Source organism: Convolutriloba macropyga, chromosome 4 (assembly GCF_964194025.1).
Source record: "Convolutriloba macropyga chromosome 4, txConMacr16.3, whole genome shotgun sequence".
Taxonomy (NCBI): Eukaryota; Metazoa; Xenacoelomorpha; order Acoela; family Convolutidae; genus Convolutriloba; species Convolutriloba macropyga.
Window position 1 is genome coordinate 64,246,434 of NC_134471.1, and position 14,752 is coordinate 64,261,185.

General features: G+C 35.0%; 2 protein-coding genes across 2 annotated transcripts in view; one reads left to right on the forward strand and one right to left on the reverse strand.

Moving 5' to 3' along the window:
- LOC142338607 (selenoprotein S-like) overlaps nucleotides 1–14,752 on the reverse strand; it is a 482,730-nt gene that overhangs the window by 93,393 nt on the left and 374,585 nt on the right. The window lies entirely within an intron of this gene.
- On the forward strand, nucleotides 26–2,659 carry LOC142337820 (parafibromin-like). Its single transcript, XM_075387349.1, has 3 exons — nucleotides 26–1,248; nucleotides 1,529–1,696; nucleotides 2,071–2,659. The coding sequence occupies exons 1-3, from the start codon at nucleotides 81–83 to the stop codon at nucleotides 2,298–2,300; spliced, it is 1,566 nt and encodes a 521-aa protein (XP_075243464.1). The 5' UTR covers nucleotides 26–80; the 3' UTR covers nucleotides 2,301–2,659.

Below are 14,752 nucleotides of genomic sequence, written 5' to 3' on the forward strand. Positions count from 1 at the left end.
TTGTTTTAAAATTTACGTTCAGTAGTCAATTATTCCTAGTATTACGGTATAATCAAGTTTGGTTTCAGATTATTGTAGATATGGCGGATTGTTTAAGTGTCTTGCGCGAGTATCGCATGACAAAGAAACCGATCAAAGTTGAAGACGAGTTAGTAATATTCGGAGACAAAGCCTGGCCCAAAGACACCAAGACCAACTACATTCGATACGATGCCAACTCGGGTCAAAACGAGTACTATACGTTGTATTCTTTGGTGGATTTCTTGGAAAATATTAAACTTCCCCATCCTTTATACGTCAAGGAGTCGTCTTCAAAACAGATCCCAGTTGTAAGGTTACCGGACCGAAAAGATCTAGAACAGTACCTGGAAGGGATTACAAGTTCCTCAACCAGAATTGACAGAACAGCCCCGATCCAGATCGCAGTTCCAAGAGGTGAGAAACGGTCCGCGGTCGGCAGTGGGAACCGAGGCATTGATGCCAAGAAACTCAAACAGGATCCTTCTTTGGGTTCCAAAGATTCAGACGCCTTCGGCTCCGCTGGAGGTGGGGCACCTGTCAGCTCTTTAACTGAAGCAATTCCCCAGGAAAAGTTACAAGAATTGATTAAAAAGCGAAAAGCCGTGCTCAAGAAATCAACAAAGCCAGTCATTTCGGATGACTTCATCGCGCCCCCAAATTTAGTGGAAAATAGACTGGGAATGAGCGCTGAAGAAGCTATTAAATACATTACTGGCAAAGAAAGAGTTTGGAGAACTAGAAGTACAATTTTGCAAAGCACGGGAAGCAAATTAATTGGTCAAAATGTAGCCCTTGTTCTTCAGTCTGTTCGGGCTATCGAAGGTGGTGGAAACCCGGCGACTGCCAAAACTGACCCGAAAGAAGAACAACTCAAAGAGAAACAGAATCAGCCCACCCACTACAACAGATACGATCAGGAAAAGTTCAAAGGTCGCGAGGACACGGAAGGGTTTAAGATCGATACTATGGGAACCTATCACGGATTGAGTTTGAAAACAGTAAATCAAGGTTCGAATAACTCAGCAAGCAAAATCAACTCTCACCAAAGTGGCGCTGATCGTTATTCAAGCAGTAGTAGTCGGTCGTCCATGAACACCCCACAAAAGAGGGTTTCAAAAACCCCCATCATAATTTTACCCGGAGGCAGTTCGTCGCTCATTTCAATTTTCAACGCCAAAGATATCTTGCAGGATTTGCGGTTTGTGTCCTCAGAACAGAAACGACAAGGTTTGTATGAGCAATTAAACCTGATTTTTTGTTTATTTATTAATAATTTTGTATTGCAGGGGCATAGACCTTCAGTGCTTTAATTGCGGAAAAATCTGATTTTCTTAACGAGCAGTGTGTTGGTGTAACGATGTCAGGATTTTAGAGTAAAACAATCGTATCTAGTTAAGATAGAAATTGGTAATATCTTTCGACATAGTTGAGTCAACATCTTGTTTTCTATCTTGAATCAAAATACTAAACTATCTTGAATGGGGATAATTCTTGTTTCTTTTTTCAGAGGGAACAAGGCGAGATGCGGAGGTGTTGCTGCATAGGAGCAAGACAGTGGCCGGCCAGACAGTCTCAGTTCCATATCGAGTGGTGGATCTACCCAGTAAGCTAACAATGGACGAGTGGGAACGAGTTGTGGCTTGTTTTGTGCAGGGACCTGCATGGCAGTTCAAAGGTGATCGTCCCTTCTTTCATACTCATAAGCGTTTCGTCTTTTTTTCAAGCATTCAAAGAGCTATCAACATTTCTCAAATTAACAGATTTTTTAGACCAGGAGTTATAATTGTGCATACAATGAGCGCCCAGTGCGATTTTTAAGATATGTTTTCAAATTAAATAGTTTTTAATATTTGTAATCTTAGATAGGCGAACTTTTTGAAGGGTGATAGTAATTCTGGTGGTTATGATTTATTATTAGTGGGTACATTTTACCCATCATTCATGATCAAGTGTTTTCCTAGTTAGTCACAGGATTCAACCAAAATTTATTAGTTATCTCTCTGATTTAGATTCGAGGGAACTTTCTAAATTGTTTTCGTATTTTCACAGGATGGCCCTGGCTCGCCCCCGATGGCTCTCCTACGGAAATATTTCTTCACATGCGTGCATTCTACATGCAGTGGGACGATCTACCAGTCGACAAGAACGTGCAGAAATGGGATGTACACATTCTGAAACTGAGTCGAAACCACAGACATTTGGACCGAGCTGTCATCCTTAAGTTTTGGGAAGCACTCGACAAATGGGTCGGGAAACATAAACCCAATTTGAGGACCTAGCCCTTCATTCCACTTGTAGATGTTCGTTGTGGGCTCTTTGAAGTCTTGGAGCAAATTGAGTTGAGCGCTTGACTGTTATACTAATTGTTTCGTTTCGAATTTCATCAACCTTGTTTACGCAGTCTTGATACTCTTGATACTGACGTAGAGCTCATAAAATTTTATTTGAAAAAGAGCTGTGAAATAAATTAAGTATGAGCCAATGGTGGAGTGAGGAACGCGTAAATATGTTTCTGATTTCGAAGAAAACTTATAAACAATGCGAGGCATTTATTTCGCCAACAGAAACTTGATATTACTTTTTGTTGATAAAAATTTAATGGCTTGTTTGGAAATTAAGAATTTAGTGTTAATACGTATTATTATTTTCACAAGCTCCTCGGCTTAGCAAGAGATATTGCGTACTTGCAGATCTTAAGAAAATGGGTTTATATAAATTTTTACTGGCTGCCCTGATCTTCGCCTGCTATTATAGCGCTTCTATTTTTTTACAATTCAAAGAATTTAAATTGTATCGGGGCGCTGTCTTTTTTTAAAGATCTGTTCACACATTTTCATGATTTTTGAAGTCAAATTGGAGTAGTGATTTTGGTCACGCCGAAACAGGAAATGGAGCGAAAAAGCGAGTGGTTTTGCGGCGTGAAATTTTTTCGCTCTAATTTTAAAGTAGAGTGAGAAAATGGTGTTTGAAAAATTCGCTTTCTCGCTAGTGGTTTTTGTTCACATGCGGCAATTTCACTTTGATTTCTACTGTTTTTATTAATAGCCGCACAGCGATAGCTGGGGCTATTATTGGCCATCTCTTGGTTTTTTTTTACAATGCAAAGAATTTGAATTGTATTGGGGCGCTGTCTTTTTTTTAAGATCTGTTCACACATTTTCATGATTTTTGAAGTCAAATTGGAGTAGTGATTTTGGTCACGCCGAAACAGGAAATGGAGCGAAAAAGCGAGTGGTTTTGCGGCGTGAATTTTTTTCGCTCTAATTTTAAAGTAGAGTGCGAAAATGGTGTTTGAACAAAAATTCGGTTTCTTGGTAGTGGTTTTTTGTTCACATGCGGCAATTTCACTCTGATTTTTACTGTTTTTTCGATTTTTTGGATCGAATTTTTCTAAATGGTTTTGCCAATCCATTCACAGCTCATTCTAGGCCTAGTTTTTTGTTTGATTTAAATTTTCATTTCTCGCTGGTGGTTTTTATGTTCACATGCGGCATTTTGACATTGATTTTTTGTTTTTTTCTTATTTTTCATCTGATTTTTTTAAAATGGTTTTCTCAATTCACTCATGGTCCATTCTAGGTCTAGTTTGTCTGTTTAGTCAATGAAAATTCTTTGAATTTTACGTCAGGACTTGTCCTGCTATGTTTTTTGATTTCGTCGTCATGATTTTTGTTACGACCATATGACGTCACAGCCACTTTTTGTTCATTCGTTCATGCAATTTCAACTGAGTTGCATGCGTGACGTCATTTTTCGCTCTTAGTAGAGCGAGTTTTTTTGTTCATTCGCGTGATTAAATTTTTGGTCACACTTGACTTACCTCACTCTCAAAAATGACTTCCTCACTTTGAAATTGACTTTTATTTACTTTAATGCAAAGAGATAAGGTCAAATGGGTGTGTGTCACTCTAAATGAAGGTTATTTGAGATCAGCTAATAGAGGCAGCAATAACTTATACAGATTTTCAATCAAAATATAACAGATCAGCCTTCAATGAAAAGACAAATTTTTTTGGTCTGTCTTTTTTACTGTTTTTTTAGACTGCCGATCTACGAGTCTATTGCGGCTATTTTCTGGCAATCTGCCAGCTATGTTTTTTTTCGATTGGATTTTTTTCTAAATGGTTTTTCCAATCCATTCATAGTCCGTTCTAGGTCTAGTTTTCTGTTTAGTCAATGAAAATTCTTTGAATTGTACGTCAAGACTTGTCCTGCTTTGTTTTTTACTTCGTCGAACTTTTTTTTTCGCTCTACCCATTTAGCCGCTTTTTCGACATTTTGTGTGAAATCTTTTTGACTTCTCTAGGCTAGTTTCACTCTTCTATCATTCTGCTCAAAGTCGTTTTAAACAGCAGCTGCTCAGCAAAGCAATTCAAAATGAAGAGAGTCAGTATTAAAAAAATCAAAGTCAGAAATAGAAACGGGATGATAAACCCATAAAGCTCATTTTTAGATGCCCGTTACTTGAACTTTGTTCTCTTAAGTTTTAGTTACTATCTATAATGCTTATTGATATTGATACTAGACCCTGTAGCCTCTCACTGAGAGACAGGAGTATGTTCAATTACAAAATGACACCAAAATAAATTTTTGTTGATGTTTTCTTTTCCTTCAATCCCAATAGAGTTATGGGAATCAACGGCGGCTGTTTTCCGGCAATATGTGTGTTTAATTGCTCTCAAGCTAATTCTATGGCAATTACTGTAGTCTTGTCTTTCATAGCTGTAAGCTGAGCGTAGCTATATTGAAGTAATCTGTTTACAAACCAAGGTGAGCATACCCGAGTAAGTTGATGATTGTTATCTTTTAAGACTCTCTCAGAATCTTGCATCAGAATGCTTCGTCTTACAAGATTTCCTGACAAAATCTTAAAAGATGAACATTCGTACATCAACATTTTTACAAGATAAACATACATCCCACAATCTCTTGTTAGATTTACAATCTTCTTACAAGAGTCTTGCATGGAATGAGCGACTCTGAAGATTATGGACAGATTAGAAAAAAGTGTAGGAGTGTTTTCCGATAGTAAAAATTCAGAAGCCAAAATCTTTACATTTTACACATCAATAAACACACATTTTTCTGCAAATTAATAAATAATAATCAAAAAGTAAGGATATTGTTTGAGTGTGTTCTGATCGAGTGTCAAAAAGAAACATCTAAATTAAAAACAATTCAGATCAGCTCAATCAAATATTTTGAAAAACTATAACAGTTTAATTCACTTTTCTTTTTTGATAGCTGCTTTTTTTGCCATTATACCAACAGTAAATAACAATTATTTAACCAGGGAAACATTTTGAGCTTGTTATCTGTGAAGTTTAATTTCAAATGAGTGGATAAAAATAATTAACAATTAAATCAAATATGCCATTTCTCGAATTTTGAATGCAGCAAATGAAGAGAAAATCACACAAACAAACCAATGGCGGAGCAGCTCAACCGGAAAGAACTTTCAAGGATCTCACAAGATAGCCTTTCATCTTGCAAGATCTTACAAGATAGCCATTAATCTTGCAAGATTTTACAAGATAATAATTTTTGCGAGAACTTATAAGTTAGCAATCTTTTGCAAGAATCTCGTAATATCTTGCAAGATAGCCATCACGTCTCGGCCCGGGTACGAACTGAACGGTAGGTTTATTGATCTTGTTTTTTACGCCTCGAAAATGAATTGGGATCTAGTTTTTCTAATCAGTCGAGTGGCTCTGAAACAAGGCAGGAAACGTTGGCAGCAGGTGCAATTTAACTGACTTCTCTTCTGTTGAACAAATTTGAGGGGCGGTGAGCGAGGTATTTTGTCCCTACAAGTTGTTGAAAAATAGCGAAAAGAGTAGATGCGAAAAATTTTTGCGCTAAGCGAGCAAAATTTTTTGATAACCGGTGGTTTTTTATAGTAGTTTTTTTAAGTTTAAAGCATAAGGTCTAGGTGTTTTTCCCCGTGTATTTTTTCTATCATTATAGCATGCAGTCTAAATTGCACGATTCGTAGTAAGTTTTTGGTTAAATTGGAAGCATATGTTTACTGAACGTTCGGCTATTAGCGTGTTAGCTGCCGAGGAAGCAGAATGGCGCCAAGGGCAATTTTGAACCCGCAAAAATATTTGTCAAGGTGAGTCTTTGTCAAGTGGTTTGGTTTTTTCCACGTCTCTTCGGTGTGTATAGTTTTTCTACGACTGGTATGCAATACATTGAGCAGGTGTGCTAAATTTAAGCATTTTCGAGTTGAAACTTGTAAAAAAAATTCATAAACTTTCTGCCGGGTTCTGCAGAGCTCAGTTTGTTGTCCATTTGCTCTTTCTTCGTTAGTACACTATGGCATGTGAATTATAATAAAAAACGGCTTTGACATAGAAAATTACAACATTTGAATTTAAAAACACTTCTTTACTAACGGGTTAATGCAATCTTGGTTTTATAAATATTTATTGGACGGTTTGTTCAGTTTTTGCTCACCTTTTTTACATCTGAGTGCAATTTCCGACACATGTAACTTGTGCTTCAAAATGCCCATAAATTTTCAAACGGATTTAGATAAGGGACTATTTGCTGACTACTCCAGTAACTTCATCTTCTTTTCTTTGAACAAAATGAGGACAAATTTTGATTGTTGCTTAGGAGCATCATCTTGTTGAAAAAATAAGATGTTGCAAATAGAGCTTATCTCCGTTATCTTCGAAGGTTTCTAAGAAAGTTAGAAGTTTCAGCTTGTTTGATTATCTAGCAAAAAATTTTTCCCCATTCGATTATATTGTACCCAAAAATATATGTTATCGCCTGTTCGAAATCAAAATTGTTGTGGTTTTTATCAAGAGATCTCGTTCCATTCTCTGGGGAACTTGCCCAATTCCTTCGCTGGAGACACTTACTTTTTTCGTAACTTTTTAATGTTATACTAGATCTTAGTTTTAAATTGAGTTGTTTTTGTTTCTTGTCCATGAAAATTGGAAATTTTGAATTGCAACAGTGTGAGAAATAGTTAAGAACAGTGAAGATTAAGCATCTTGTCTATGTGAGCGGAGAAAATAAGAATTGAAACTCTAAAATTTCAAAACTTCAAGCTGTAAAATCTCAGCATTTCACGCATTTTTTCACGCCTTAGCGCAAATCAAAAGTTTTGAGCAAAAGTCACGCTCAAAGAGAAAAAATAGTGCCGTTCCAAGCTTTTTAGCATCATAGTGTATATGAAAAAGTATCCTGGTCATCGAGTATTGGGGCTGGTTCTAGTTGAAAATTTTTAAGTTGATTTTGTAGTCTTCCGGATGTGCTTTTAAACACGCCAAAGTTGCCAAAATCGCAAAAAAGCGAGATGTCTAAGGCGTGAAAAATTTCATTAAGAAATCAAATTAGAGAAAAAAACATGGTTTAAAACAAGTTTGGATTTTTTGCTGCGAATTTTATTAATTGAACTGGCATCTCAAAACTCCGGGCAAGATTGCAAAAAAATACCGGGCAAAAAAAGTTCAGAGTTTTTCTTCCTGCATGTCGCTGGACAAGATAACCCAAGATATTTTTGGAATATCAACATATTAATACGGCATCATTAAACCATAAAAATTTGACTCCATATCTTTTTCGGAAGACTGTTTGAGAGCGAGCAGGATGTTTCGCAGTTTGCTATTTTTTGTTGTACAAATTTGATGAATAAATTTTCGTTTTACACAAGTTAAAACCCATAGTTTCACAGTTCGTATTTTCTGATCTTTGCAAACAGTCTATGTTCAATGCATTCATTCATAATTATTTTCTGTTTCTCTGCAGAGTTTGCAAAAAAGTGTTTTAATGGCTTTCTGTTTTCGTTTACAATGTTTTTGTAGGTAGGTTTTTGATCCTGAAAAACTACACATGACATTTTATGTTAGCACCAGTTTGCTTGTCGACCTAGAAAAGGTTTTGATATGTCAGTTTTTATACTTTAAAAATTCTTGCGATTGTTTTCTGGGACCTGTCATGCTATTTACGCAATTCTACGCATGCTCTTTATGCATTTTTTTTTCAGATCTGCTCACAAACTTTAATAATTTTTGAAGTCAAATTGTGGTGTGATTTTGGTCAAATCAAGATGTGGAACCAAAAAGCGATTGGTTTTGCAGCTTGAAATTGTATCACTCTATTTTCACAGTATATTAAATGGTATCTGAACAAAAACCCGATTTCTCCATTCTATTTTTTGTTCACCAGCAAAATTTGACTTCTGTTTCTCCTGTTTTTCTAGTTGTTTTTCATTTTATCGAATTGGTTTGCAAATCCATCCCTTGACATTTATAGGTTTTCTTTCTGTTTAGTTAAGAAAAAACTGTGAATTGTATAGTTCAGGACTTGTCCTGCTTTTTTTGAATTGTCTTCTTGATTTTTTTATTGATCATTTAATCACCTGCCAAGCCAAACAGCAGTTTTTCAATTTTGTCAAACTTATGCCCGGGAGGTTATTTTTTGGTACCCTCTTCGTATGAGTTTTTAGGTCAATCATATGAAAATTGTGCTTGATCATACATCATTTACCTCAGAAAGAAGACTTCTGCGATTAATAATTTTTATACTTTAAATTAAGTTTACAGACAAACAGGCTCAGTAGCAGAGTTTGCTAAGAAAATTTCGACCACGCTCATCCACATTTTTGATTTAGTTGTCCACCAAAGAGGAAGAGATAGAAAACTTTCAAAAATTCACATTTTGTTCAGCAAACCACTAATTGAATAAAATAATGCGGAGATGATGCCAATGAAAACTCTCATTAAAGAGAACACGAGAGAAGACATACTTAATGTCAAATAACAACCCACTATATTTATACTTAAAACTCGATGTCAAAATTTATAAGAGAGCACAATAACAAAACCAGAAAACAAGACTTAAGCAAAACAAATCAAGCTTTGCTGCGCAAAAAATTATTAGACCTGCGCCTAATGAGGCTCCAAAACGATTTGAAAAAAAAAACAGCAGAAAAGATAATATTTTTAAAAGAATCCTTTTTAGAAAATCATTATTTTCTAAGTGATTCGGAAAGTAGCAACCGATACCGATAAAAAGTTTTATTATCTCCTCGTGTGCTATAATTAAGATAGCAATTCAGACCTATTCAATTATACCGTTCGAGGAAGCAAATGAAATCTGTCATTATTTGGTACATGTCGTGCGACTACGGAAACAAACAATTAAATTACCGGCAATTTTTTTTTAAAAAAAAAATCAAACAGTTGAACAAAACGTTATCGCAGCCGTTTAAACCATAAGAAAATAACTGAGAACTTTAAATAGGTTCAATTACTCATTCTTTAAACACCAAGGGGGCTTTTCCTTTAGTGTGATGTTGTTGCAAAAAAACAAGACGACCACAAAATGGGAAGATATGCACAAAGTGGTTATTGTGTATAATCAAAGCCAACAAACGATTAGTTGGAAATCAAAAACACCATTAAAAAGGATTTTCAGTTCGCTATAAAGAGAATGCGATCCCTTTTCTTACTGATACCAGCTATAGTTTGATAGAAAAAAGGTAAAAAAAAGACAAAAAAAACAAGTACGGGCAGAACTCAAAAGTTCACAACACATTTAAGAAACTACTGTACTGAAACCATTATAACTTTGAGATATTGAAAAAAATATAAACAAAACAACTCTTAGAAAAAGTACTCAAGGGTTTGGCAAAAAGTTGAAAAGACCCGTCAGTAATGAGACTAACTTACATGACAAAAAAATGAAAACAAAAAAGTTAGGGGCTTTTTACTTTTTCTTCACATTTTATTTGAAAGTCATTAAGACAATTGGCAACAAACTGAAACCAATAAATTAGTTCTTTTATACATCTAAGCGAAGGAATTTATTAGAGGGAGTTCTCTCATTATCCGAATTATGTTGAACAACTACCAAAAGAGCGACAAATACACGTACAATAAAAAATACTAGTTACTTTTCCAAGAGAACGGTGTGGCAGCCATCGAAACCAGAAAAAAATCCGACTCAATTTACATTTAAGTTTTATTGCGCATTTCCTTATCGCCCTTCTGTCCCTGCATCAATATCGAAATTTGTCGAGTAAGCAAAAAATAACTTCAAAAATATGCAAATATAAAAAATCAAAGCAACCGTTTTTTAAAAAACTGGTAGTATCGGAGCCAAGAAGACATTTTGAAGTCTTTAAAACAAAACCATTGCAAAAATAAAAATTTATTGCACATGATAAAAAATATTCAACTGTCTTTTTGAGACTTAGTCACAAATTTGCGGAACTAATGCAAAAAGATTGCGGCTCTTTTCAGAAATTCAGCGCTGAAATTCAGATGCTAATTTTGAAAATTCAGAAATTCAGTGACACTAAAAACTTTTTGATTAGTGTCACTGAGTCAAGAGAATGCAAAAAACCGTCTGCCTTGAAAAAGTATAGAAATGATATACAAGAGCATTGATCATTAAAAAAACTATTATCTATTGTTGGAGTTCATTTTCAAGTAAATGGGATTTGCAATAATTGGACTTAGATTTGCAATAAATCTCGCGGGTAATTAACACAAAAAGAACAAAAATTACCAACAATAATTTCACAAAAGACACGGCACCTGTACGGTATCGATAGTTTTTGAAGAGCCTGCAAAAAGATCAAAACTAGCCCTGATTTACTTGCGTGCTAAAACAACTAAATCTGGAAAATATTCGCGTTAAAGATAATTTGGCAAGTGAAGTTTTTCATTATATCAAAAATAAATGATGCATTTTGGATGCATATCAGGTTGAATTAGCAAAAACCGGGCAGAAACACAAGATCTGTTTTTTAGGAAGCTGGAAAAAGTAGCCCTCCTTTGGAGTTTAAAAGTATTGTGTTAGCAGTTTTCAGGTCTGTATTTCGGACAAACTTAAACAAAGCAAATTTGTAGCCATTTTTGATTTTATATAATCTGAAAATCAAGCTCAAAATTTAGCATTATTTGTAGCCAAAAATGTTGGATGAAACCATTCAGCTACCCTCCTATGTCTTTAAAGGTAAAATCAATAACACTGTTGTTTAGAATTTAAACAACTTTTAGCAAAATTGACCACATTTGGTTTAAAGAATAAATGAAAATGTGAATAACAACGGAAATCGGCCTCCTATTCACAAAATTTTTAAATCGATAAATTGAAATTCAAAAAAATCATTTTAATTGTATATTCAACGCTGGTCGGGCTATTTTATGATACCACTCAAAACTCTCTACGATTAATATATCGATCGGCCAAAATTTACTGAACAAATAAAAACACATTTGAGTATATACCCCCCCCCACTAATATGGAGTCGGAACAATTAACGGATAATAAAGGTCACCCAAACTAGATTATCACAATGTTGTTATTTGAAAACTAGAGTAGACTAAATAATAATAAATGATAAATGATCAGATAATAATGTAATGAGATTAAGACTTTATTTTTGTATAGGGATTTTTCTTATAAATGTTACCACGTTTCATTTTTTATGCCTCGGGTCTTAGCATTATATTTCTTGTATAAGTGAACAAAAAGGTTGTGAGTTATGGACTGTTTTGAAAAGATTTGAGACGATCAACATTGAATTAACTGAGAGAGTTACGATTTTAAAATGGTTGTAATAGGAAACGGTGAGCAATATAAAAGTTGGTGGATTCTTATAATCCTTATTTGATACCGTTTTGAGTTATTTAATACCGTCTTAGATGCTATTAGAAGAACATGCACAAAAGAAATTTTGCTTCGTCTATCAGTCGCATATGCTATATGATGTAGGGTAAGATTTATTTGAGACGATTCAATTCAAAAAATTCTGGGAAAATAGAGAAAATTTGAATTCAAATAAACAACTTGTTGTTCTTTCGTGAAATTCGAGTCATTTAATTTCTGCCAAACTTTGTTTTCACTAATTATTTGGCGTCTGCGTTGATCTTCCCCATGCAATTTTGCGCTTGAACGATTTTTGTCTGACCATTCGACTGACCATGATGAAACCCGATTTAACCTACTACAACCCCCCACCCGCCCTTCCAAGTTGGTCCACTCATAACGTGAAGCTAGTGAGGCTACGCTTCTATCTGTGTCAGGACAATTTACCCAATACCATTATACCCAACCTGCCATAAAACCCAATGCCAACATAAATTTACTCTATTGGTAAAATTACCAGAACGACTATATGGCCCACTATATAATTAAATGGCCTGTAGGACTCGATATGAAACTATCACAACCGAACATCGAATTGAATGAATAGATAAAAGAGCATTGGGTAATTTTGCATTGGGTAAAATGGCATTGGGTAAAATGGCATTGGGTAAAATGGCATTGGGTGAATTGTCATGTAACCACTTTTTATCACTTTAACGATAGCAACCATCGACAGTCGTTTGAGAGCTTTTCGTTCAACGCTAGTTGGTTATGCTACTGCTTTCCGTTTCCGACTTTGGTTATCCTACTCATGCATACAACCTGTTCTAAGACTTTACAAAATTTTTCTGGTCATGATAATAATAGATCATTGGAAGCTGTTTATGACGCAAGATCTGGTCTCTTTTTGTGCTCTCCTGAAACTATTTAAACAAGTTGTATTGTAAATACTCTCCAATCTCTGGACAAATTTTCCCTAGAAAATTTCCATCATGACTGGCAAGTGACTATTTTGAAATTGGCCATCAATAAACATAGTCGTGTGTGCATAGGTACCCACGCAAATAGTGAATGCATAGTATGGTTTTGTCATATCAAGGGTAGCATGGGTGAGTCCGGATCCGCCACACATGAACACGACATCCGCGCTCATTCTGAACCCACTTCCCGTCAAGTTGAAGTCAAAACCTCCCTGACGCTGAAAACATGCGCCAGATCAACAAACGTTAATCAATCAAAGACTTCACTGTTTTCTGCGAGGGTGCTAGATCTTAAATAGTTTTTTATTAAAAAAATAAAAGCCAGGTATTAGGCCAGATAAAACTGTTCATTGAGAAAGGATTGATTAAAATATTTAATGAAGTATGGACTATTTTTCGCGTTATAATTAAAAATAATTTTGGTTCCTGCGTAATCGCCGCGGACGGCATTAGGCTACTGCGGCCTGTTCTCAACTGCCCCTTTTTATTGTTGTTAACTTGACTGAAATCGGTTCTAGATAAAAAATAAAGACAGAAAATTTGCTTTTCCGTGTTTGGAATCGGAAATGAACTAGATTAAAATAAGGGAAAGTTTAAATAAATAGCGCCACATATGAATGTACTATATATCACATTTCCCACTTGACAAAAATAAACAGAATGCAGTTTTGTTTATAACAAAAGATTAGTAACTTATTTGCTGGTTATTACAAATAATAAGATATGGTTTTTCAATGAGTTTATGAATGTACTGTCTAATCCAATTCTGAAACTGTGGCGCATTCTACCTCTTTACAGTCAAGCTTGTTTCAGTATCCTCATAGTTGGGTGGGACATAATACTGAGTTGAATAAGTTGAATCCGGGGAGCAAGTTCCTAATTGGAGATCACAAGTCGGTCCTTCTGGGTTTTGTGCAGCTAACTTTTGAGTTGTTGAAACAATGGTTATATTTTCAATTTGCTTTTGTTTCACTAAGTGGCGACGTTTTCGTCTTGATGGTGCTTTACTAGATGAAAGAGTAGGGGGGCACGTGTGCGTGGAATTCATAGACGCATCCCATTCTGTGATTGATGGGGATGTCCTTTGTCGTTAACTAGAAGGTTGGTGATTCGTCTTAATTGTTGTTTTTCTCTTAGGTCGTTGCGGTGATTCTTTAATAATTTGCTGCATGATTGTGAGTGTGGTCTGAACGATTGAAATTTGCGGAGCAGTTGCGAATGTGGATTGTGGTGAGCGAGTTTGCGGCGCGGGTACACTCATTCTCTTCGGCATGACGAGCATGCGAATTCGCAGGGCGCTGGATATGTTTGAGTGGACTGCTTGCATGCCGTTTCAGGTAATGTAAAACAATTGATGTTGCTTTGAAAACCCCTAGTCGCAGAACATCAACGAACGTAAACGTTGAATAAGCAAAATGTTTGGGTCATCAAAAAACAAACTAAAATAGTATCACTTGTCTGCAGCTTTCCGGATTGTCATTGACCAAAAATCAGCTTGGATGCTGGTTCAGGTAATGTAAAAATATGTTGCGGTGAATGAATTTTTGTACGACCAGCGTTGAATTTTTCACAGCATTTGGGAGCTTTGAGAATTTTTTTTCACCGCATTCTAACGCTAGCACTGAAATTCTTTTTTCACCTCTTCGTGATAGCGCTTAAAATATTGTTTTCACCGCATTTTGCTGCTAGCGTTGAATATTTGTTTTGACCGCTTAAGCGGTGAAAGAACAGCATTAGGCTACTGCGGCATGTTTTCAACTGCCCCTTTTTATTGTTGTTAACTTGACTGAAATCGGTTTTAGATAACAATTAACGACAGAAAATGTGCCTTTCCGTGTTTTGGAAATTTGAGCGGGATCAAACATAAATTATTGATGCAAAAGTTGATTTAGATCTTCTCGGAATTACATATATATATATATATATATATATATATATATATATATTTATATATATATATATATATATATATATATATATATATATATATATATATATATATATATATATATATAATATATATATATATATATATATATATATATATATATATATATATATATTATATATATATATATATATATATATATATATATATATATATATATTTATATATATATATATATATATATATT

Coding starts and splice junctions, on each gene's coding strand:
- LOC142337820 (XM_075387349.1), top strand. CDS start 81: ATGGCGGATTGTTTAAGTGTCTTGCGCGAGTATCGCATGACAAAGAAA. Junction 1,249..1,528: donor CTCAGAACAGAAACGACAAG/GTTTGTATGAGC, acceptor TTCTTTTTTCAG/AGGGAACAAGGCGAGATGCG. Junction 1,697..2,070: donor ACCTGCATGGCAGTTCAAAG/GTGATCGTCCCT, acceptor GTATTTTCACAG/GATGGCCCTGGCTCGCCCCC.